Raw genomic sequence first — 26,611 nt, forward strand, 5'->3', positions numbered from 1 at the left:
ATTTGTCTCCTAGTGTCTGATGGAAAGCAGAAGAAGGCTCCTGCCATGGAGCTGGAGGTTCTGGACCATCGCAGGAGGTTCCGGACCGTGGACTGTCGCAGGAGGTTCCGGACTGTGGACCGTCGTAGGAGGTTCTGGACTGTGGACCGTCGTAGGAGGTTCCGGACTGTGGACCGTCGCAGGAGGCTCCGGACTGTGAACCATCACTGGAAGCTCTGGACTGGGGACCGTCACCGGAAGCTCTGGACTGGGGACCGCTGCCGGAAGCTCTGGACTGGGGACCGTCGTAGGAGGTTCTGGACTGTGGACCGTCGTAGGAGGTTCCGGACTGTGGACCATCGCAGGAGCTCTGGACTGGGGACCGTCACCGGAAGCTCTGGACTGGGGACCGTTGCCGGAAGCTCTGGACTGGGGACCGTCGCCGGAAGCTCTGGACTGGGGACCGTCACCGGAAGCTCTGGACTGGGGACCATTGTCGGAAGCTCTGGACAGGGGGCCGTCGCCGGAAGCTCTGGACTGGGGACCGTCGCCGGAAGCCTGGTGCGTTGAGCTGGCACAGGTGGCACCGGACTGGTGACACGCACTTCAGGGCGAGTGCGAGGAGCTGGCACAGGACGTACTGGGCTGTGGAGGCGCACTGGAGACCTGGTGCGTGGAGCCGGCACACATGGTACTGGACAGATAACACGCTTCGCACGGCGATTGCGGGGAGCAGGCACAGGACGTACCAGACTGGGGAGGTGCACTGGTGGCCTGGTGCGTGGAGCTGGCACAGATGGTGCTGGGCTGAGAAAACGCTCTTCAGCGCGCCTGCGCTGCAGCATACTCCTTGCCAAAACATCTCCCGGTATCTCTCATTACCTTCCTCTATCGACTCCCACACAGGCTCTGGTTCACTCCCCAGCTCCCCGGCTCCGCCAACCAAACCGCACAAAAACAATAAAGAGCAAATGAAACGAGACGTTCTGGAGTGCTCACAGGCAACAACACAAAAACAAGATCCCACAAAACACAGTGGGGAAATGGCTGCCTAAATATGATCCCCAATAGAGACAATGAAAAACAGCTGCCTCTGATTGGGAACCATACCAGGCCAACATAGAAAAAAACTACCTAGATTACCCACCCTAGTCACACCCCGACCTAACCAAAATAGAGAATACAAAGGCTCTCTAGGGTCAGGGCGTGACAGTTGGGAGGCATTGGAAACCCTCCCTGGTCTTTGTGGTTGAATCTGTGTTTGAAATTCACTGCTCGACTGAGGGACATTAGAGGTAATTGTATGTGTGGGGTACAGAGATGAGGTATTCATTAAAAAATCATGTTAAACTCTATTATTGTAAACAAAGTGAGGTCATGCAACATATTATGTGACTTGTTAATGTCACATGTGCTCCCTCTCCGACCTCTAGGTCACCAGGCTGATCGTTAGGGCGCACACCTGTCATCAGCGTTACACGCATAATGGCACTCACCTGGACTCCATCACCTCCTTGATTACCTGCCCTTTATATATCACTGCCTTTGGTTTCTTCCCCAGTTGTCATTGTTGCTGTTTCATGTCAGTGCTCTGTTTCTGTTTCTTTTTTTTTTTTTCATTTATTTATTAAATGTATTCACTCCCTGAACTTGATTCCCGACTCTCAGCGTACATTGTTATAACAAAGGGAAGCATCAGGGAGTGTATATATTTTTTGTGTTGGGGGTGAAGTCGGGTCCGGGTGTTCAAGCCGGAGCTACCTGGGAGGCCTCAGCCGGTTTGTAGGTTCCCATGAATACGCGGGTTGGATAGGCTCCCATGCCTAAGCTGGGTGAACAGGTTCCCGTGCCTCAACCCGAGGCAACCGGGGAGGTCTCAGCCGGCTCATCAGGGTTGGATAGGCTCCCATGCCTAAGCTGGGTGAACAGGTTCCCGTGCCTCAACCCGAGGCAACCGGGGAGGTCTCAGCCGGCTCATCAGGCTCTTTCGTCAGCCGGTTCTTCGAGTTTATGCTCCTCAGCGAAGGCGACCAGTCCGCTACGGATCCCCGGGATCCGAACGCGCCGGGGAGGGGGTAGTGTCACGTATTCTCTTTCTCCGGCGCTCTAGGTCGTCATGTTCCTGCACCTCAGCCGGATCGACAGGTTCCCGCACCTTAGCAGAGGTGACCGGTCCGCTCCTGATCCCCGGGATCGTCATCTTGGTCCGCGTCCTGCAGCTGGAGCCTTGCGTCAGAGAGGGGAGGGGGTACTGTCACGTGTGCTACCTCTCTGGCCTCTAGGTCACCAGGCTGCTCGTTAGGGTGCACACCTGTCACCAGCTTTACGCGCATAATGACACTCACCTGGACTCCATCACCACCTTGATTACCTGTCCTTTATATATCACTCCCTTTGGTTTCTTCCCCAGTTGTCATTGTTGCTGTTTCATGTCGGTGCGCTGTTTGTGTTTCTTGTTTTGTTCATTTATTAATTAAATGTATTCAGTCCCTGAACTTGCTTCCCGACTCCCAGCGTACATCGTTACAGTTAAGCAAATTTTTACTCCTGAACTTATTTAGGTTTGCTTTACCAAAGGGGTTGGATACTTACTGACTCAAAATATTTCATCTTTTATTAATTAAAAAATTTAGAATAATTCCACTTTGGCATTACGGGGTATTGTGTGTAGGCCAGTGACACAATCTCAATTTAATCCATTTTAAATTCAGACTGTAACACATCAAAATGTGGAAAAAGTCAAGGAGTTTGAAAACTTCCTGTGTAGCCTACACACGCTCATATTTCAACCGGTATGTAGCCTACAAATGCTCCATGTTACATTAGCCGTCAAGCCTCATCCCCTTTTCTTGAGATTTATGCTGACAATTAGCTGATATCAATGTTTTGAGTAAACTGGTCACAAGAGTGAACTACCATAAACGTGATACCCAGAGCCTTTAGCTAATTTATAAAAAACAAATAGAATATTTACATAAGTATTCAGACCCATTTTCTATGACACCTGAAATTTAGATCAGGTGCATCCTGTTTCCATCGATCATCCTTGACATGTTACTACAATTTGATTGGAGTCCACCTGTGGTAAATTAATTTGATTGGACATGATTTGGAAAGGCACACACCTGTCAATATAAATTCCCACGGTTGACAGTGCATGTCAGAGCAAAAACCAAGCCATGAGGTCGAAGGAATTGTTCGTAGAGCTGCGAGACAGGATTGTGTCGAGGCACAGATCTGGGGAAGGGTACCAAAACATTTCTGCAGAATTGAAGGTCCCCAAGAACATAGTGGCCTCCATCATTCTTAAATGGAAGAAGTTTGGAACCACCAAGACTCTTCCTAGAGCTGGTCCCCTGGCCAAACTGAGCAATTGGAGGAGAAGGGCCTTGGTGAGGTAGGTGACCAAGAACCCGATGTTAACTACGAACAGAGCTCCAGAGTTCCTCTGTAGAGATGGGAGAACCTTCCAGAAGGACAACCATCTCTGCAGCACTCCACCAATCAGGCATTTATGGTAGAGTGTCCAGACAGAAGCCACTCCTCAGTAAAAGGCACATGACAGCCCACTTGGAGTTTGCCAAAGGGCACCTAAAGACTCTCAGAACATGAGAAAAAAGATTCTCTGGTCTGATGATTGAACTCTTTGGCCTGAATGCCAAGCTTCACGCCTGGAGGAAACCTGGCACCATCCCTACGGTGAAGCATGGTGGTGGCAGCATCATGCTGTGGGGATGTTTTTCAGCGGAAGGGATTGGGAGACTAGTCAGGATCGAGGGAAAGATGAACGAAGCAAAGTACAGAGAGATCCTTGATGAAAACCTGCTCCAGAGCACTCAGGACCTCAAACTAGGGCGGAGGTTCACCTTCCAACAAGACAACGACCCTAAGCACACAACCAAGACAACACAGGAGGGGCTTTGGGACAAGTCTCTGAATGTCCTTGACTGGCTCAGCTAGAGCCCAGACATGAACCTGATTGAACTTCTCTGGAGAGACCTGAATATAGCTGTGCAGCGATGCTCCTCATCCAACCTGACAGAGCTTGAGAGGATCTGCAGAGAATAATGGGAGAAACTCCTCAAATATAGGTGTGCCAAGTTTGTAGCGTCATACCCTAGAAGCTATAATAGCTGCCAAAAGTGCTTCAACAAAGTACTGAGTAAAGGGTCTGAAAACTTAGGTACATTTTATATTTCTGTTTTTAATTTGTAATACATTTGCAAAATTTCTAAAATTTTTGCTTTGTCATTATGGGATATTGTTTGTAGATTGATGAGGTGGGAAACGCAATTTAATCTATTTTAGAATAAGGCTGTAGCGTAACTAAATGTGGAAAAATCAAGGGTTATGAATACTTTCCGAATGCACTGTAGACCCAAGAACCTCTGTGGTGCAATTAATTCCCGAAAACTGAGGATAGACTGACAAGTAGCAGTGACAGAGGACCTGACGAGCTAAGATCTGACTCACAGTCTCAGAGTCTTGGGAAAACAGGATATTTTTGAACATCAAATTAACACTTCAACACCCTACATCTAACAACCCACAAGTGAACTGGCCAGAGAAGTCATATACCTCTCACAGGGACTGAACCTCATGGAAGGATATCTAGGACAGAGTAAAATAAAAGGGAGCATAACATTTTATGAAGTTAAATTGCATTTTGTAAACATTCACTGTGTGTGAATCTAAATATTGTTGTTTTCTTAGACATCCATCCAATAAGAGGCATTTTACAAATAAAAGTGTTTAACATGCTATCTAGTTTAAAAGCTGTGGCCAGGAGACAGATTTAGTAAACCTCTACTGTTCTCCTTGCCTAGGTCAAGACACCTAGTACTGCCAAAGTTGTGGGTTCAATCCCAGCAGGAATCACATACACGTACTAAATACAGTCACCTCAGGCCAAGGTCCAATCACAGTAAACAAGGACAACGAAAGCAAAGCCAGGGGTTTCAAGGTCAAGCTATTGTAGGAGCCTCTGGGCAAACACAACGCTTCAGTAGGTTTACATTAAATGTTTAATTCACTATGAATATTATCTGTGGTGAGTTGATGCATTTAGTGTTTGAAACTGTGATATTAAAAGTATTGCCTCTCAATGATATGAGAGCATCAGATAAATAAGTACAATAATTGAGTATACTATAGCTACTTGAATATGTTCAGTACCTAAAGAATACCTGTTATAACTTAATATTAATTTCTGTCTATCAAAACAACATAACATTTAATTTCTTTGAACATTGGCATAACTTCAGCATGTCAAATATATAGGCTACCGTGAGTCATATTTCAAATGATCATTGAAATTGAGACCACTGTACAGATCTGATCTGCTATCCCTGGGCAGAACAGAATCTCAAACCCAGTCAAATAGACAACCTCCAGCGAATCAGACATGTGCCTGTGGTTTTTTTGGCAGTTTTGTTGGAGCATTTGGTAGTGGCCATAGGGGGTTATTAGACTGATGCTTTCTGGGTAATGAGAGTGCTGGCTTAATAACATTAGCTTGGATCACACATAACCAAAAAGTATTGCCTGTAAAGATTATTAAGCAAAATGAAACCCAATCTGTTTTGCACTAAGCAATTGATGCTTTTGAGAGATATATACTGTACAAAACAACAACAACCCAAAAATAACATGAAAGGGATGGATATCTAGTTCAAACTCTCCATATGTTTCATTTTTTTCATTTTGTTTTGATGAAACTGTTTCATCTGATCAACCATTTGGACACATTTGATTCTATGTTTGGAGTCTGTGCACAAGAAAAATGGCTACAACCCCACCCCCCTCTCCATTGAAACTGATAAGGCAAGTAGGGCCTCCTATACCAGCCCATGATGATCACACGTTGTCCCATCCTTCAGTGTGGAGATGCAGATGGCTATGTGTGAGTATCATTTACTTGGACATGTTCTAGGTCTGCTCCCCAAATGACACCCTATTCCTTACAGTGTATATGGCTCTGGTCAAAAGTAGTGCACTATGAGGGGAATAGGGTGTCATTTGGGACGTAGCCTAACTGTCCACATGAGCGCCAGATGCCCTGCTTTAGGTGGTCACAATAGTCGGCCAGCCGGCTGGTCAGAGACGGAGTCTATTACCGACACATCTGTTACACATAACTTTCTGGCAACAGGCACTTTCTACATTTTTCCTAACTGGTTTAGTGATTTTATCTTCCGTATACTTTGGCCGAGCGGCCAACAATAAATAAAGAATTCTTATTAGGCTATTGGCTGGCTAAGCTCTTCAAGAGGCAGCACATAATATACTTTATTTACAGCAATATAACACAAGACCAAGTAAGATCTTTCTGCTTCTTCCAGAATAATATTTGGTAACCTAGACCTACATCATTTCACCCAAAACTTGTAATTTACCCTACAGCATGGGCTGACCATTGAGTGTCACTCCCATTTATGTCACCATTGACAAAGGGGACTGAAACTGATTGAGACTGCTGTGTAACATAGTTTAAAACCCAAATAAGTAAAATATCAAACAATAACGTTTTGAATATTGATAGGTTTAAAAGGCTAACTGTTATAAAAGGTTTAGTAACAGTCAATAGGCCTATAAGCCTACATCACATACTGTGTGAATAATAGGCTATATGTAGGCTATAGTACAGGCCTATGCAAAATTTGCTAAATATACTTTGTTTTATAACAAAAATACATTTTATAACTTTTTTGTTGTTGTCAATATTTAATGTCTGTATCCATAGAGCCAAATATGTTTACTTCATGGCTTGCAATTGATAGGCTGTCATTGATGTTGCACCTTTCCTTGGTTCATCTGCCGTATCAAGGAGTCAATCTTATCTGGAATCTAACCTACAGATAAATGAAACACGTACAACCCTCTTTTCTCAAATACCTTTGTGTCACTTCTTACAAGCCATGTAGGAAATATCTGAAATTCACGAATTCATGGGGGGGATTCTGTTTCACTAAAGTCAAGAAACGGTTAGCTATGTCTTCATGTGAAAATATTATGTTTTATGATTCCCCTCCCTGTCTGATGTAGGCTATGTTGGTCGGCATGCGGCACTGGTAGAAGAAACAGACCCCGTCTGCAATTGTCATGGATAATGGTGAAACAGTGAGCTCACCTGTAGGGGTCTCTGGCTGAATAAGACTCCATGTCACCCTCGTCGATGACAGAAGGACGTCGTGACTCTTCTTCCCTATTTGAAATATCCCTCTCACTATCGGTTCGTCTGTGTCGTAATCGGTGTACTGTTTCTCTGGCTGTTCTTGTTCTTGCTCACTCGACTCCTCCGCGCAAAGCTGTGCAGCTGAGAACGAGCGTTTATCGGGTTGTTTTGGTTGTTGCGTTCTCTTGTTCTTCTTCCCATGGTTTCCTGTACTCACGGGAGACCCCGGTGGCGTCTCACTCAACTCCGCTTGGCTCTTTGACAATGCGTCCCCTTCATTTATCGATTTTCGAGGGGATTCAAACATTTAAAAACGTTAACGGTAAAGTCTTATTCCACAATGGTGCCTGCTTTGTAGGCTATTACTGGGTTGCTTGCATGGGCGCGTGCCCGCGACGGTAAGGTTATTATGGCAGGTCCAACAGTTGAAACTTCCCACTCTGTCTAGTTATGTAGTTATGACTAGATGGTATACAGTTTATGTCAGAATTGACCAGAATTAACGTTTGCTACAGGTTGGGATAATTAACGTAGCAGGTTATGAGAATTAGGTTAAGAAAATGGTTAGGGTTAGCTAAAATGCAGAAAAGTTCACTTTTGACGTAAATGTGACATAAACTGTAATCAATCTAGCCATGACCCCTCTGTCTACTTCAAGTCACCAGGCTGAGCGCAGCCCGTAAAGTGTTCCTCCGGGGCACGCGCCCACAAGAAAGGTTCTGAAGAAAATCTCTGTCAAGAGCCTATAGGATATAACGTATGGTGTGTTTATATTACATCCAGCCAACATGCCAGTCATTAGACCATCATGTGTATCATGCTATGGTTCATTTCTAAATTCGTTTACATGCTTGGCCTATGCACCGAATCCAAAGAGCTGGTGCGTAAAGTTTGAGTTACGCACAGGAATGGATTTATATTTTTCAGGACCCTGTCTGTCCTGTCCATTATGTCATTGACTTTACCTCAATGTTGAAGGTTTACGAACTAACCAAAGTAATTATAGAACAGTGGCCTTTATATGTCTTTAATTCAATAAAATATCCTGGTATATCCTTCTGAGTAATACAGGTATAAGACTATATACCTAGACAAGGCTAATGCGCCAATATCCTTAGCAGCACCATGGACAGTTCCTGATTTAACAAAGGAACCCTGCATACCCATTCATAAAGTTACAGATGACACAGGGATGCCAGTTTCCCAATTTGACATAGTTTACAGCCAACCGACTAGGATGTCTCTCAAATAAATAAAAAACGGTGTGCATTTATGAAATAATACATTTGTATTTTGGGGACACACGATATACAGATTTCAGGAGTGCACACATTGATTTCATTTTTTCATTTTATTATTCCAGTTTAAAGCATGCTGTGAGTGTTTACTTCCGTCTAAGATGTATGCTTATAATCAAATGATTAAACGGTTCAGTGAATATTCTGATATTGAGGAAGGACGGATATCCAAGGAAACATCTCTAATGGTTATTCAACATGAACAGTGAATAAAGAAGCACCATTCAGAATGTATATCATGAAGTTGGTTCGCTGCATGGTGTTTTCCCTTATAATATAAGTAAAGGGTTATAGATGCAGCCAGTGTGTTCATGCATAAACAAGATCATTTTCATAAATTAAAAACCTCCCCAGCAGAAGTAACATCTGTGTCTTGCTCGGTTTGCATACGAGATGGTGTTCGTACTAAATAGCACCCTTCTATACTTGTGCAGGGCTCATAGTGCTCCGGTCAAAAGTAATACACTATATATAGGGGATAGGGTGTCATTTGGGAAGAAACCATGGTGGCATGTGAATGCCCCTTGACTTACTGCAGCTATTCGTGGCATGGCAGAAAAACGCTCGTTTTGTCCTTCAGTATTTGATATACAACGTTAGGTAAATAAATGCTGGCTAAGGGGATGTGCTCATGTTCACTCATATAGCCTAGGCCTAAATGTTAATCACAAATGGATGTCTTAATATTTCTCATATCAAGATGCTTTTAATTTCATGCATCTACAATTCATAATATAGCCTAGGACAATATAGGATATAATGATTTAGTAGCATATCCTTATGGGCAGAGAAATAGTCACTCTCCATGCGTAAAGATTTGACGAAAACCCATATTTTAGAGAATGTGTAAATAATTTGGACATCCAAGAAGTGTCGAATGTGGGTTTCAACGAAGTCAAGGTTATTGTGCGACCAGGCTGAGGGACTGAGGGGAAAGCCACTGAAACTAATTGTGCCTTAACTCTGGTTTTTGACAGATTTAGTCATAGGCTATAGGTTTTCATTTAGGTTTTTATGCAATTTTATCATTATAAAGAACCATATAGTTGATGATTGAGCCACACCTGTCAACGTAATGTTGGCCAAATCAGTCCTGCTCAAAAGTAGCTATTTCTGTTTAGCTCCGTCATTGTCAACGCAGATGTAGGAAATCTATTTGAGCCAGTTTGCTACAGCAGGAACATTATCCTGCAGCAATAGGACATGTGAATTGTTATGTGGATTATAATTAATGGACATTGTTGTAGGGGTTGATACATTTTTCGTTAGGGCAAATCAAGTCTGAAATTTCAAAGTGGAAATTACAAACTTAAGAAGACTTTTTAAACCTAAAATAGACTACAGGTTTGCATTTTCTGTATAGGAAATTCTCAGCAACAAAGGAATGATCAAACTAAGATCCTACATCTGTCGATCCAGATAATAATTAAAGAAATTGTAGGCTACTCATTCACTTTATTTTACAATAATAATTGAGTGCGCTTCATGATATACATTTATCTCCACTGACTTATGTACACTTGAATCACATCGGAAGAGAGTTTAAAACTAAAAACAAAATGCAAATAACGAACATATGAGTATAACTCCATGGCACTCAGTCCCTATGAGTCCTGAAAACATCCTACATTATAAAATGTTTACAAACAATATACAGTCGGCACACATTGACGATAAGCATCATGCTGCAAATAGCTCTTCTGCACTGATTTGGACATGCATGCAATGGCGCAATAAGAAGGTGCCTGGTATGTTCCAAAATGTGCTGCACTGATAATGAATTTGAAGATGGGCCACGGTTGAATTTTGAAATTAAATAATAAGTAGGCCTACTTCGTTTTATGCAATGAGCATTTCCAGGTGAAGCGTTGTATACACAATTAGGCGTTTAGGATACTTTGCAAGTAGTAGGCCCCTACGCATTATTACACTTTTAAGTAGGCTATCAATGTTTTGGGGGAAATAAAGTTATCAATATTGTGCAACGTTGCATGATTTGCAGTAGGCTAAATAATTGCTAAGGCAACCGATTTGTATTAGCACTTGCCTCTGTATACGTAACTTTTTTTATAAAACGGTTGTATCATTAAAAACATGACATAACACTATTTTATAAAACATTAACAACATGGAGTTGTGTGAAATTAAATACGACTCGACTTCATAAAAAAGCTATTCATAATTCTGTACAAAATCACAACAAAATAATTCAGTATGGGAGATGTACAATACTGGTTGAAAAATATAGAAATCTTTATTATTTATTTTATTGGCCCAAGTATTCGTTTTAAAATTGCATAGATTTCCAAATTATTGCTTGTGATTTTGTAGCATGGATAATCAACACATTCTGAGTATAGTCACCACTATTTCCACAATGTGACTTATAGAAGCGCTATAGAATACAATACATGAAGTGAAAGAGAATATGCATATGTATCCGCACTTCTCCTAAAGGCAGTAACAACAATAAATACATAGGCTACATGATAGAATCAAGATGATAATAAATTGCTCTTTTGCATCAGTGGCACTAGGATATCATATCATGACGCACTCTTATCAGTCTTTGATGGTTTAATAATGTATTCACGGATCATGAAATATAGCGTTAAGCTGAGCATTCATGACTCTCTCGTGATGAGTGTGTCCTTCGTACGACATAATGTTTTCCATCGGTATCTCACACCGCTGCGCAGAGCTCGCGTAAAGGGGCGCGTGTCCCTGTGGACCCGCCAGTCCCGCGGCAGCCTGGTAGTGCATTGTAAATGCGTAGTTCTTTTCGAACTCAGACGAAGGCTCGTGTTTGAAGGAAAAGTTCCCGTTGACACTCAGTGGTGGGCTTAAAGGTCCGTCGAATGATGGACTAGTGCAGTCTGTAAGCGGCAGCGCGGTCTCAAAGAACGGCTCCAGCGCACTTCCGTATGAATGGGGCTTGACGTGGAAGATGTGGGAGCTGTCCATTGTACCATATGGAGGGCTGGGAAGACCCGGGGTCTGGTAGGAATAGGGATGCGCGGCGAAGGAAGCACTTGCTGGTTGCATATGAGATGGTATCTCCTGTGTCTGCTCCGGGAGGAACGTTCTGGGGTTGAGCTGGAGACAGCCTGCCACTAGATTAGTAGTGGGCTGAGACAAGCCCTTACACAGGGCCTGTACAAATGACATGATGTCTGGGCTCTTACCCGACCGCAAGATCTCTGACAGGGCCCAGATGTAGTTTTTAGCCAGACGCAAAGTCTCAATTTTTGAGAGCTTTTGGGTTTTGGAGTAACATGGCACAACTTTACGCAAACTCTCGAGCGCGTCGTTGAGTCCGTGCATACGATTCCTTTCGCGCGCGTTCGCCTTGTGGCGCCTCATCTTAAACCTCTGCATTCTGGCTTTTGTCATTTTCTTCTTTTTTGGTCCACGACGTTTAGGCTTTTGATCGTCGCCTTCTTCTTCCTCATCTTCATCTTCCTCATCATCCTCATCCAGTCTGTTTAACCCATCCTCGTCGTCATCCTCAAGGTCCCCGTGCATGGATTCGAGTGCGCCGTTTTTCTTCTCCATATCCTGTTCATCCTGGGAGCCCTGACACTCATCAGTCCAGGTCGCAGAATCCTGGGGGTCTGATGACATCATGGTTTCTTCCGTGTAGGACTTAGTCATATTGGAAATCTGTCAATAAAAAAGACAACCGTGAGCAGACTCACTTAGGACATAATTTTCTACTTGACTAATAGCCTATTCAGCAGGAGTTCGTTTTGGAAAATGTGCATTATGCTATACTAATTTTTTCACTCTAAGTCAAACAAAAATAATTTTGTATCAGAAGAACCAATATTACGTTTGCAACACCGATGATTATATAGGCTATCATAAACGTCATAGGAATTTGAGAGCAAAATGTAGAACAGTACTTTGTGGTCAGGATAAACCAAAAACATTATAGTAGCATGATACATAAAGTGTTCAATTATCACCCAATAGCTTGACATAACGAGTCCATAATTTGATAGAAAATAATTGTTGCAATTACGTTATTTTAAATCTCCAGTCAGTTGAAACATCTATGAAATGTCATCGCTGAGTTCAATCAGAATATCTGAATCCCTGTTTCCTTTTTGTAACAGGTGACATATGGTCACATCACCTATCATCTGAGCAGGTTTGTATCAATAAATAATTCACCCCTATTCAGAAAATCCTTAACTGTTAAATAATTATACTTTATGGCAATGTAACAGATAAATCACAGCACACAGCACTCCATGCAATTACTTTCACCCAAAGCATTTGCATAAATAAGTTATTGCATTATAAGATTAAGAAATAAATACCTATGTTTTGCAGAATTATCTTGTTATGACTCTGGCATGCCCCTCCTGAAGTGTGAGGTCCGGTGGATGGATTGTAATGTGGCTGCGCCGACAGATGCTCGGGTTATATAGCGCTGCTGCTGATGCTGCGAGTGACTGACTGGGAGAGAGAGATGAACCTGTGTGTATATAAGGCTGTATCCCTAATACCATCACCATCGCGTTACCCAATGACAGTCAGGAACAGGCTCCACCCACCCAGGCCTTACTCCCGGCACGCGCCATATGGTCCATCTACGTCAGGCAAAAACTGCCTCGAGTGTCACGTGATATGGGACCATTTGTGTTCGCCAGCGCTCTGTATTCCGCTCCTTTGTGGCCAAAAGAAAGTGGCCATCTGTCACCAGTTAGGGACTCCATAGACTTGTGTGGACCCGCAGGATGGATTAACCCTTTGGTGCGTAAGACATATTCAATCACTACCAATACTCAAGCCCAACCCATTCCCCACGTGTGTCCTCTTTACATGGTTTGATTTTATTAATCACGAATCTCATAATTATGGAATAATGTAATTTTGCACATTAGGATACTTTGGGGACATTGAACACACCTAACATAGCCCAATAAACACGTCAAGTCACCAAGGAAAGAATAAGGCCCTTGCTGGCAATATTAAAGGCCCCATACTGGCCTTTCATAACAACAAAAATAATTAATTTAGATCAAATGCATACTTTGCCTTTCTTTTTTTGCTCATTGCTGACTGCGTCAGTGCTCATCTGTAAGCGTTATTGTCCCCATCTCTAACAGTGCGTGATGTTGATTGGCAACAGTGGTTGTACAATCTGGACCGAGCTCGGGCTGCTGAAGTAATGAGCATCGAGTCTCCCTCTCTTTTCAAACTGCAGGTCGGCACGCGAGTCGCACGCGCACTAACAAAAGCCTGTTTCACGGCTCACTGCCTCGATCCAACGACCAAAATCTGCTATCTTCTGTTCAATAATTCCCCACAAATCTACGTGTTGACCGTTGGACAGACAGCGTAACAAGTGGGGGTAAAAACATACAATCAAGACAGAACTGAACCACAAGACAACGATTGAATATTTAAGCAGAATAGTTATATGGTGGGACTATAAAATTAGTCCATAGGCTTAGAATGAGACCGACTATCTGCCACACGAACTAAAACCATACGGGCTGGACTGTCTGGTCATTCACAAAATGATTAACTCTAGGCCTATTGCCTAAAATCTAACGACTGGGCATTTGGGTAGTCCTAAATGGAAATACACTCATAAGCACATAATTTGGGATGAATGATCAATATCTTTAAATAAACCTATTGATATAGCCTATAGTAGCATAGGCCTACGTGTATGGATAATTGCGCAAATAACTCAATTCTTTATGCTAAACAAAAAGTCTAAATTAAAACAATTTTGCCGAAATGATGAGCCATCATAACATTTTAAACTTGTAAACGTCCATTAAAATAGCTTTTTTTTTCAACATTTCAACTCGGTAGTGTCTGACACGGACATCCCGAGAAAAACACCCCACATTCACACTGTTTGCTCAGCTCTGAATCATATATTTAACAGCGTCGGTTAGGCTAATGGCCCAGCGGAGCAACTCAGAGCACGGGTCTGCTCCGTGATGTAGGTAACGGTCAAGTGGCCACATAACCTGGTCGCCTCAAAGTGCTGCCTGAGAGAGAACACCTTATCTCGACTCTGTCATAAAACTAGGACAAGTTGTGTCAGTCGAAAGTCCCCTACGAGAACAAGCTGCGCACGCAGCTTCCTTGACTACATCTTTCTGTTACCATGTAAACTGTGTTAGCAGGAGACACACGTGGTCGATGCTTTCAGCACCACCGACAGCTACACTTACAAGAGGGAATAGAGCACACTTCTCTTAGAAACTACATATGATTTTAGGATAGACTTCACAAAACAATTTATTTATGTATTTAACAGCTCATAATTACTAGGCTAACTTTGGTTTAAATAATACACAGTAAGACCAGTCTATCTGTTAAACATATTGGCTAAACATATAACTAATTCCTAAAGAAAATGCACTGATTAAACGTGAATTTGCTTTAGACTTGCCTATATCTAAACATAATTCTCATTGATATTGGCTTCATATTGTAACATGTCTTTGCAAACATTATTAGTTTATTCTGTGCTCAACAATATGATACTTTACTGTTATGCTCGTAAAACAACATTTTAAATGCAAAAAGATAAACCAAGTTAATATAACATCCCACTTGGCACAGACATAATTTCAACGTCTATTCCACATTGGTACAACTTAATTTCATTGAAATGACGTGGAAACAACGTCGGTCCAACCAGTGTGTGCCCAGTGGGGTGCATTGGGTTCAACTTGGTGTTTGGTTGCAAACATCCTAAACCCACCGTATCTATTTGAATATGATGATCTGACCTATTCTCTAGCACTAATTAGAAGCACTTGTCCCAGAGCACGGAATACATACTAGTCCCTACTCCTAGTCTCCTACCAATGCCCTTCCGCTTGAATGGACGCTTAGATTGAACTAATTCCACGTGGCATTTCATTGCACCTTCATCGCACTAATTGCTTATGCAAAAAATGCAAATATGTATTAATTAGTTAGACCACTGATTAGTTATTTGGTATTGGCGTGTTATAAATCACAATTTTGTACGCGGATATAAAGTCCTGGCTCGAAATCCAGCTGTGTATAGCGCGATGGGTTTTGGTTTCAATAATAGGCCTAGGATATGGAACCCTTCCGGCGCGTTCATATTGCAGGTGACCACCTGCTGCATGCACGTGTCTATCTGACCCCTGTGTGGAGTGCAGATATGACCTATATATCTTATTAGGGAAATGCATAATATTAACAAAAACACCAATGGGCTAAGAATAACAATCTAATAATAATAATCATAATGTTTTTATTATTACTCTGTTGAAGCCTAATACAAATATTAACATAGAAGGCCTACACTGTTGTAATATAACAATACCTACTAGGCTTTTAATAATAGCAATGTAAGTATCATACAAGTATTATTATTTGCCGGGGCTTCAGAACGATGTCCAATATTTTTTTTATTGACGAACAAATATTAATCTTATTTTTTTAGCCAAAAACGCACCACTTAGCTAAGACAATCCATTTTGTAAAATGTTGGGAACTTTAAAGCTAAAATCCTTAGTTGATGTACATACAGTTTTCGACTTATAAAGTAATGACATAGATGCCTATACCCATTTATTCTTGAAGAATATAACTTACAAATGCCTCATCCGCTTAGTTCAACTGTCGTACCCCATCAGAACCCAAAATATAAGTTTGGTTTACTCCAGTGTTTGTAAACAATGTGAATGTAAACAAACACTGTATAGCCTCAAAACATGGTTAAAACTATAAAGTTGATAAAATCAAATGTTATTGGTCACATACACATGGTTAGCAGAAGTTAATGCGAGTGTAGCGAAATGCTTGATATCATGGATGGTCAGTCAGTCCTTGCATCTATAGATCTGCCTATACATTTGAGTGGTAACATTTATCCAGGCCCATCCCTCAGCTACTGTTTCAATTAAGGATTATAGCTTTAATTTAGTTGTTTTTCTTTTAAAACACACATAGCCTAACAGTCACCCATAGATCACAATTACATCCTTCCCGATCTGTTTTAAATTCTTCGAACAGGCATTCATAAATAAGCTAGACAATCTAACTTTTGTTTTCATAATTAAGAGACAGGGGTGGCACTTGAGGTAGCACTCGAATGTGATGAAATCAGCACATTTCATTGTTTATTTGTCAAAATGAGGCCCAGAATATTAGAGTTCTGCGATGGTGAGTTGGACTTTGACTTCACTGAGTCACTTTTCTAAAAAAAGACTAAGATCTTTTTATTTTTTATGTTTTGTCTTGGACGGATGCATGCAGCTGAATGCGGTAGTATGGCGTCGTCTTGTGGTGGATATGAAACATTATGTCGGAGGCACCAGGACCGGGTTTTTCAAAACTGTTAGTCTATAATGCTCTTTTTCGCTATCCAGGATCAAATTTTCTGAAAATAATCGGATAGGGTCATTCAGGTCCAAATACCAAAATATAAAGACCACAGAAACCGTAATTTCATTGCATTAAACAGGCCTACTCATTGCCACCTAATACTCGACAGCTATCTACGCGTTCACTGTCATGGTGAATCAGAAATTAGTAAACTACGTGAATTAAGGTAAAGATAATAAAATAAATGATATTAGCCTCTGTATTTCGCTTAAGTAGGTAGCTAGACTACATGCATTTGTTTGACACTTCTTAATATAAGAGCTGACCACATTCCTATACTGCAGTCAGTTTAACATCCCGAAGCTTTGGTTTTCAGATGTAGTAACTTTTTTAAACCTCCCCACTTTAGTTTCATTGAAATATCTCGGTTGTATTGCCTTTCGCCTATCTAAATCATCACTTCCAGTCGGATCAAGATTATCCTGATTTTCGGGAATCAAAACAATTCTAATCACTTCCTTTGAGTCTTGAGAAAGCAAGAACAACATTTAATACAGGTCGGATTGGATTACCCAATCAGAAGAATCAGAATCACATTTTTCAGTTTTGAAATACTAAATTCGAGCATTTAATCCACATTTGCTGAAATTCCGTTTAGAAAAGTTTAGAAAAACTGGGCCCATAGGAGAAGCTTTAAACTATAGGGACTACTTTTTAATCTTTAAACTATTCCATAAAGTTTTAAAGTTGTTTAGATTATGAACATCTAAAAAGTATAAATGTTACTGCAATTAATTGACCTAGTCAAATGTTCCTGATAACCACTCTAGCACAGGTGGGATTTCACATCTTCATATATATCGACTGCATAATAGGTATGTGGTCAATTGTTATATTGAGGATTGTCAAATAAATGCATCTACTTACGTAGAAGTGATATCAATCTGATCCAGATAAAACATTTTGAAAAACTGTGCCCTGAGCCTTGTGTGCAAATTAAGTAGAACATACATAGACAAACTATAATCTGCTACACAACAAAACAACAACATAGGCCTATAAGCAAAACTGACTCCTACACTCTGGAAAAAATGAAGTTATTCCATTCTATCTACTCTACCCAAGGCCTATCCTATTGTATGCTATTCTATTGACAGGTGCTACTCTGAGGAAAATCAAATACGGTGCATACCGAAAGTATTCAGACCCCTTGACTTTTTCCACATTTTGTTACGTTACAGCCTTATTCTAAAATGAATTAAATTATTATTTTTCCTCATCAATCTACACATAATACCCCATAACGACAAAGTGAAAACAGGTTATTAGAAATATTTGCAAATGTATTAAACATAAAAAAAACAGAAATACCTTATTTACATAAGTATTCAGACCCTTTGCTATAAGACTTGAAATTGAGCTCTGGTGCATCCTGTTTCCATTGATCAACCTTGAGATGTTTCTACAACTTTATTGGAGTCCACCTGTGGTAAATCAATTTATTGGATATGATTTGGAAAGGCACACACCTGTCTATATAAGGTCCCACAGTTGACAGTGCATGTCAGAGCAAAAACCAAGCAATGAGATCGAAGGAATTGTCTGTAGAACTCTGAGACAGGATTGTGTCGAGGCACAGATCTAGGGAAGGGTACCAAAACATTTCCGCAGCATTTAAGGTCCCCAAGAGCACAGTGGCCTCCACCATTCTTAATTGGAAGAAGTTTGAAACCACCAAGACTCTTCCTAGAGCTGGCTGCCCGGCCAAACTGAGCAATCGGGGGAGAAGGGCCTTGGTCAGAGAGGTGACCAAGAACCCGATGGTCACTCTGAATGAGCTCCACAGTTCCTCTGTGGAGATGGGAGAACCTTCCAGAAGGACAACCATCTCTGCAGCACTCCACCAATCAGGCCTTTATGGTAGCTAGATGGAAGCCACTCCTCAGAAAAAGGCACATGACAGCCCACTTGGAGTTTGCTAAAAGGGATTTAAAGGACTCTCAGACCATGAGAAACAAGATTCTCTGGTCTGATGAAACCAAGATTGAACTCTTTGGTCTGAATGCCAAGTGTCATGTCTGGAGGAAACCTTGCACCATCCCTACGGTGAAGCATGGTGGTGGCAGCATGATGCTGTGGGGATGTTTTTCAGTGGCAGGGACTGGGAGACTAGTCAGGCTCGAGGGAAAGATGAACGAAGCAAAGTACAGCGAGATCCTTGATGAAAACCTGCTCCAGAGCGCTCAGGACCTCAGACCCGAGACGAAAGTTCACCTTCCAACAGGAAAACGACTCTAAGCACACAGCCAAAACAACGCATGAGTGGCTTCGGGACAAGTCTCTGAATGTTCTGTGGCCCAGTCAGAGCCCAGACTTAAAAAAAATGGGCTATTGTGTGTAGATGGATGAGGCAGAAAAACCATTGAATCAATAATAGAATAAGGCTGCAACGTAACAACATGTGGGAAAAGGTCAAGGGGTCTGAATAATTTCTGAATGCACTGTACATTCCAATATTTCACTAATACTGTAACCTACTATAATATGCCTAGCCTGACTACCCATACACATCGCTCCTGCCAAACTAGCATTTCTTCTACACAATGAGTCCGGATTTGCCTTCCTCCCTGACATTTTGTAGAACACAAATACATTCTGACTGTTCTGATTGGTCCCAGAAACCAATGGGTTGGGCCAGAGCCCGGCTTACAAGATGACGTTATGAACTTTGATATTCTGATTTGTTAGATTTGTTAGAGATGATCCAATCCCTGATGAATTAGTTTTGTACAACGCCCCTCATTTTGATGTCACAACAAACTATTTGGTTGGCAGTTTCAGACTGAATGTATGTGGAGATTTAGGATTAGTCGTTGGGCAACAATAGGCCTACTGTATTTCACTGATGTTTGCACTACACATATGCCACAAGCAGGTTACAAAATATCCTTGTGGAAGACTCATCTCATCCCAGTTACGAAGACAGTGCTGCGCGCCCCTTGTTATGTTACTTTACTCCGCCCGGAAGCGGAAGACTCGGGTAAATTAAATTCTACAAAATTTGTCAGATTCCATTTCCACGGAGCTGCATTTTAACGCTTCAAACTCCTTTCCAACCCACAACACAATGGTAGGCATAAGTGTTTATTGAAACATTACATACGGTGATGTTTAGAAATCTGATGCTAAACTTTTACTGTGGCGCACTTTGCCTGATGCAATTCACATGGACCTCAGTTGTCACTGATTTCAAACCTCTTCGTATATATCCGAAGTAATTGTTGGGATACAAATTAACAGATTTTATGTCAAGGGGAAATTTACACGGCAAATATAAATCAGAAAACAATGTAAATGCATAGAATATGGCGGTGTAAGACACGACTAGCCTTTGGGTAAATAGTTTAGGATAGGGCAAAACATCTCAGGTGAGAGACTAGCTCGATTTTAGACAACTTTTACTTAATTAATAAATAAACCGTCCTTGACAGCTTGCGAGATATCGCCCGACACGTTGCCGACTGTGGCCTATCTGTTTTAGTAGCATTTGTCCTGCTTTGGATTTTATCCGTATTATCTTTAGACTGTTCTGGTCCTAGTTTCCCGATAGCGATGGATTTTAGGTTTACGGGTGTTTTAACTTTACGTCGTCCCTACAATGGTCGAAGATACAACATGCGTTTCCAAAAACACCACGCAGGGAGAATGTTTGCGCTGGAGGATCGAAATAAAAGCAGCGCTGCTCTCGGATTAGCTTTCTCCATTCAAATCATAATTTACCAATCTAATTATTCCACAATACTGAAGACTCATCAGTTTCTAGAGGGATATAGCACCCACTGTTGCACATATCGTTGCGCCTTATTCTAATGCGTATAAGCATTACCCTAAAAAATGCACGAAATAAAGTAAAGAATTATAGACAGTAGCCAGTATGATTGAAATATATAGCATTGTAGGCAATAGGCCTACTGTATTTCTAGTATATTTTAGTGCAGTTATCTCGTTTTTCATTGGAAGCATATGCTACTTTTATCGGTTTGTAACAATTGCAAAGACATTGGCAACTTTAGTCAACTTTGTTTTGAAGTAATCAGGGTCACAGAGACAGACAAACATATTAATTATGTGTTTAGTGGAGATGTTCTGTGTATTAGTTGACGCGGAAGGGGAAAAAAATGATCTAATGATCACTTTGCTATTCTATGAGTGGTCTGAGGCAGTTGGTAAAGGAGCGTTTTAAAGTGAAACTTTTTAAGGATGGTCTTCCTGCCAGTGTGCTTCTTGGTCAAATAAATGATCAATATTTCAATATCTTATTTGGATAGGAAAGGAAGTACAGTAGCAGGGCAGGCCAGGCCCCTGAGGCCTGCCCATAACACTGTCCCTGATGAGTGTTATTTTGATTTCAATAACAGTTTTGTTAGTTTAATTTGTGAATTGACAAATATAAACACAAATATATAAGTAGTTGATTTTACAAATTTTTCAATATATTGTTGAACATAAAATACTCTATGGGGATATCAAAGTACCAGAGTGCCACCTCTGCTAGTTTTTGAAGTCATCAACCATTTTACACAGAGAAATTGTCATAGTTGGCAATGTAACCAATCACAGCCCTCATTTTACTTCTATCATTGCACGTCCTGCAATTCACCAGCAGAGGGCGACCATTTTGAATCCATTTTCATATTCCCTCTGTTGGTAATGCTTACAAATGTGATCATAAATCTCTAAAAGTAGCAGACATCCCCCTATGGAACTTTGATATGCCTGTAGAGTATATTACCGTATAACCATGTCACCGACAGTTATGGATGAAGACCGTCATGACAATAAAATAACTGTTGTAACCATTTTAAAAATAAATACAAATATGTGTGTATTTTTGGAACTAACTGCTGACTGAAGGACGGGATGGCCAGGCATTTGTGCCTTAGCTGCAGCAAGATGTTACATTTTTCAGGGGGTGCTGCAGCACCCTCAGCATCCCTACTTCCTGCGGCTATGAGTAATGCGGTTGAGTGCGTTTCTGCGGTAACATGGACTCTTAACAACGTGATGAAACTTTGTTGCTCCTTGCTGAAACAAGCAAGGTGTTGTGTCAAACGAACCCCATACAATGCAGCAGCGGCACACATAGAAATAGAATGAATAGAACAGGCTTTATTCTATTTCTATGGCAGCACATGCAGTCAGGCACCGAGGCGAGAGAGAACAAAAAAGTCAAAATTACAGAGACCGCTGTCATTTGGCTGGCCAATTTACCGTCATCCAAAATTCCATGACTTTCACAGCCCTACCCACGTGCGAACACACGAGACACCCACATCAAAGCATGAAAGCATGCCTCCAGGATTGAAACCAAGGCTAAATCAGTCAGTTCAGCTCCCCTTTAACCTCGAACACCAAATTATGGTCATTGTCAATCGTAAAGGATAATTATTAATTTTTTATGGGTGAATCGTCCAAGCTGCGTCTGCATTAAACAATTTGATCTCAATTAGTTTAATGGAAATATGCATTTAGATCTTCTTGAATTATGTAAGTAACTACTATTTGAGCAAACTTTAGAGCAGATGGTGTCAGCAAGCATCATCTGAGTGTCCTTTAAACTCCAAGCGGGCTGTCATGTGCCTTTTACTGAGTGGCTTCCGTCTGGCCACTCTACCACAAAGGGCTTTGGTGGAGTTCTGCAGAGATGGTTGTCCTTCTGGAAGGTTCTCCCATCTCTACAGAGGTACTCTATTACTCTGAAAGAGCTCCAATCTGGTTCTTAGTCACCTCCCTGACCAAGGCCCTTCTCCCCCAATTGCTCAGTTTGGCCGGGCGGCCAGCTCTAGGCAAGAGTCTTGGTGGATCCAAACTTCTTCCATTTAAGAATGATGAAGGCCACTGTGTTCTTGGGGACCTTCAATGTTGCAGAAATGTTTTGGTACCTTTCACCAGATCTGTGCCTTGACACAATCCTGTCTCAGAGCTCTATGGACAATTCCTTCAACCTCATGGCTTGGTTTTTGCTGAGATTTGTTTTACTACAATTTCTAAAAACTTGTTTTTGCTTTGTCATTATGGGGTATTGGGTGTAGCTTGATGAAGATTTGTATTTATTTAATAATTTTAGAATGACTGTAACGAAACAAAATGTGGAAAAAGTCAAAGGGTCTGAATACTTTCCGAATGCACCGAATGTTAGACTAATGTAGAATACTAATTCCTCATTAAGTGATCTTGTGAGACATTGATTCAACTTTGATCAAAACTTTCTTTAACAAGCAGCACAACACCCCTGGGCCTGGGTAAGGCCAAGATGTCATAAATATCACAACTTTGATAAATAATTTCTCAATTATGCTTTTAGATAAAAATGTCAAATATACAGTCGTGGCCAAAAGTTTTGAGAATGACACATATTAATTTCCACAAAGTTTGCTGCTTCAGTATCTCTAGATATTTTTGTCAGATGTTACTATGGAATACTGAAGTATAATTACAAGCATTTAATAAGTGTCAGTCTTTTATTGACAATTACATGAAGTTGATGCAAAGAGTCAATATTTGCAGTGTTGACCCTCCCTCTGCAATCCGCCCTGGCATGCTGTCAATTAACTTCTGGGCCACATCCTGACTGATGGCAGCCAATTCTTGCATAATTAATGCTTGGAGTTTGTCATAATTTGTGGGTTTTTGTTTGTCCACCAGCCTCTTGAGGGTTGAACACAAGTTCTCAATGGGATTAAGGTCTGGGGAGCTTCCTGGCCATGGAGCCAAAATATCGATGTTTTGTTCCCTGAGCCAATTAGTTATCACTTTTGCCTTATGGCAAGGTGCTCCATCATGCTGGAAAAGGCATTGTTCCTCACCAAACTGTTCCTTGATGGTTGGGAGAAGTTGCTCTCGGAGGATGTGTTGGTACCATTCTTTATTCATGGCTGTGTTCTTAGGAAAAGTTGTGAGTGAGCCCACTCCCTTGGCTGAGAAGCAACCCCACACATGAATGGTCTCAGGATGCTTTACTGTTGGCATGACACAGGACTGATGGTAGCGCTCACCTTGTCTTCTCCGGACAAGCTTTTTTTCCGGTTGCCCCAAACAATCGGAAAGGGGATTCATCAGAGAAAATTACTTTACCCCAGTCCTCAGCAGTCCAATCCTTGTACCTTTTGCAGAATATCAGGCGAGCCCTGTTTTTCCTGGAGAGAAGTGGCTTCTTTGCTGCCCTTCTTGACACCAGACCATCCTCCAAAAGTCTTCACCTCACTGTGCTTGCAGATGCACTCACACCTGCCTGCTGCCATTCTTGAGCAAGCTCTGCATGGTGGTGCCCGATCCCGCAGCTGAATCAACTTTAGGAGACGGTCCTGGCGCTTGCTGGACTTTCTTGGGTGCCCTGAAGCCTTCTTCACAACAATTGAACCGCTCTCCTTGAAGTTCTTGATGATCCGATAAATGGTTGATTTAGGTGCAATCTTACTGGCAGCAATATCCTTGCCTGTGAAGCCCTTTTTGTGCAAAGCAATGATGACAGCACGTGTTTCCTTGCAGGTAACCGTGTTTGACGAAGGAAGAACAATGATTCCAAGCACCACCCACCTTTTGACTCTTCCAGTCTGTTATTCGAACTCAATTAGCATGACAGAGTGATCTCCAGCCTTGTCCTCATCAACACTCACACCTGTGTTAACGAGAGATTCACTGACATGTCAGCTGGTCCTTTTGTGGCAGGGCTGAAATGTAGTGGAAATGTTTTGGGGGTATTCAGTTCATTTGCATGGCAAAGAGGGACTTTGCAATTAATTGCAATTCATCTGATCACTCTTCATAACATTCTGGAGTATATGCAAATTGCCATCATACAGACTGAGGCAGCAGACTTTGAACATTTTATATTTGTGTCATTCCTACAACTTTTGGCCATGATTGTACAGTTTGTCAACAATAATTCCTCAAAAGGACCATTGTATGGATTAAATGCTTTTTGTCCTGATTTCATGAAGAGTCACCCATGCCATTTTGGATTATTCTAAGTTAAGTGGCTTTACATCCGGTAACAGAGTTGAGGTAATGGAATTTAATCATGGGTCCTTGAGCTGTACTACACAGAAATGGATGTGAATGTCATTCTCTTCATGGTGATGTATCCTAAATAGGTACGCAAAGGTAGAAATATGCAATATCCTCCTTTGCATGCATATTTCTGTATTCTACTCTGGCTATTATTTTAATGCGCTCCGCCACCAAACAAGACCAAATTTGGTTGCTCAGGATCGGACCAAATTTGAACCAATTATAACGTCTATGGCTTTGTTTAGCTGATCTGATTGTTTTTTTTTTTTTTCAAATAACCATTATTGGGCTGCCTGTCTAAACGCAGCCCAAGTGTCACAAGTTTGGACATCAAAGTACAGCACTGTGGAGTTCAGTACGTTATAGTGTACTCAACTCTAGTGTGCTCTGCGATGCACAGAACTAATCTTCTACTGTACTGCACAGGACTGTACTGATCTATACTCATTTTCTTTACTGTGCTTTACTGTAATGTACTGTACTCTAATGTGTGTTGTCCGAACTAGTGAAACCTAGACGTCTATGATTGGTTAAGATTTGGTCTGAACCAATCATGGACGTCTATGTTTGGGCCAAATGATGGCTGGTCAAGACCTCTGTGGATGTTGAAATGAACGTTGGTCCAGACCGGACCAAAAAACTAGGTCTGTGGACGTTGAAATCAATGCCAGGGCGGACTGACCAAATTTAAACTAATTTTCAACGTTCATCGATGTCCGGTGTAGGGAGGACTTGTCCAGACTTTTCACACTCTTGCTTTAACCACCAGATTACAGATAGAGAAAGAAAAATTATCAGTTGAACATAACAGAAATTTTGTCACCGAGAATCTTTTTTATCATTTCATGAACAAAATGTATGCCAGTAAAAAACAAACTAATTGGTAGGTCTACCTTTACTTGTTACTTCTTGTTACTTGGTAACGGAATTTCAAGGCACAAGGCAATGTTTCTTAAACTTACAGGAGACAAAAAAAATGCATCCTAAACAAAATATGTTGATATTAAATGGCAGGGGTCTCTCCTTCAGAATTATTGTATTTAGATGTACAGCGGGGCAAAAAAGTATTTAGTCAGCCACCAATTGTGCAAGTTCTCCCACTTAAAAAGATGCGAGAGGCCTGTAATTTTCATCATAGGTACACTTCAACTATAACAGACAAAATGAGAAAAAAGAATACAGAAAATCACATTGTAAGATTTTTATTGAATTTATTTGCAAATTATGGTGGAAAATAAGTATTTGGTCACCTACAAACAAGCAAGATTTCTGGCTCTCACAGACCTGTAACTTCTTCTTTAAGAGGCTCCTCTGTCCTCCACTCATTACCTGTATTAATGGCACCTGTTTGAACTTGTTATCAGTATAAAAGACACCTGTCCACAACCTCAAACAGTCACACTCCAAACTCCACTATGGCCAAGACCAAAGAGCTGTCAAAGGACACCAGAAACAAAATTGTAGACCTGCACCAGGCTGGGAAGACTGCATCTGCAATAGGTAAGCAGCTTGGTTTGAAGTAATCAACTGTGGGAGCAATTATTAGGAAATTGAAGACATACAAGACCACTGATAATCTCCCTCGATCTGGGGCTCCACACAAGATCTCACCCCGTGGGGTCAAAAGGATCACAAGAATGGTGAGCAAAAATCCCAGAACCACACGGGGGACCTAGTGAAGGACGTGCAGAGAGCTGGGACCAAAGTAACAAAGCCTACCATCAGTAACACACTACGCCGCAAGGGACTC

At 41.5% G+C, this 26,611-nt stretch overlaps 2 protein-coding genes and 1 pseudogene across 5 annotated transcripts in view; 1 reads left to right on the forward strand and 2 right to left on the reverse strand.

Moving 5' to 3' along the window:
- LOC112224321 overlaps positions 1-2,179 on the reverse strand; it is a 78,248-nt pseudogene extending 76,069 nt beyond the window's left edge.
- A 7,707-nt stretch (positions 2,180-9,886) lies between these two features.
- LOC112239217 (neurogenic differentiation factor 1) lies at positions 9,887-12,942 on the reverse strand. The gene is made up of 2 exons (XM_024407705.2): positions 12,777-12,942; positions 9,887-12,114 (listed from the first exon to the last, which is right to left on the reverse strand). The coding sequence occupies exon 2, from the start codon at positions 12,103-12,105 to the stop codon at positions 11,041-11,043; it is 1,065 nt and encodes a 354-aa protein (XP_024263473.1). The 5' UTR covers positions 12,106-12,114; positions 12,777-12,942; the 3' UTR covers positions 9,887-11,040.
- A 6,762-nt stretch (positions 12,943-19,704) lies between these two features.
- The window catches only part of LOC112239226 (protein ITPRID2), a 63,524-nt gene continuing 56,617 nt past the window's right edge, over positions 19,705-26,611 (forward strand). For 3 of the 4 annotated variants that reach the window (XM_042319703.1, XM_042319702.1, XM_042319704.1), the window contains exon 1: positions 19,705-19,921. The gene's annotated coding sequence lies outside the window, so the exon portion shown is untranslated. The remainder of the gene's footprint in view (positions 19,922-26,611) is intronic. The other variant, XM_024407717.2, reaches the window with a different exon arrangement.

The sequence above is a fragment of the Oncorhynchus tshawytscha genome, linkage group LG03, assembly GCF_018296145.1.
Source record: "Oncorhynchus tshawytscha isolate Ot180627B linkage group LG03, Otsh_v2.0, whole genome shotgun sequence".
Taxonomy (NCBI): domain Eukaryota; kingdom Metazoa; phylum Chordata; class Actinopteri; order Salmoniformes; family Salmonidae; genus Oncorhynchus; species Oncorhynchus tshawytscha.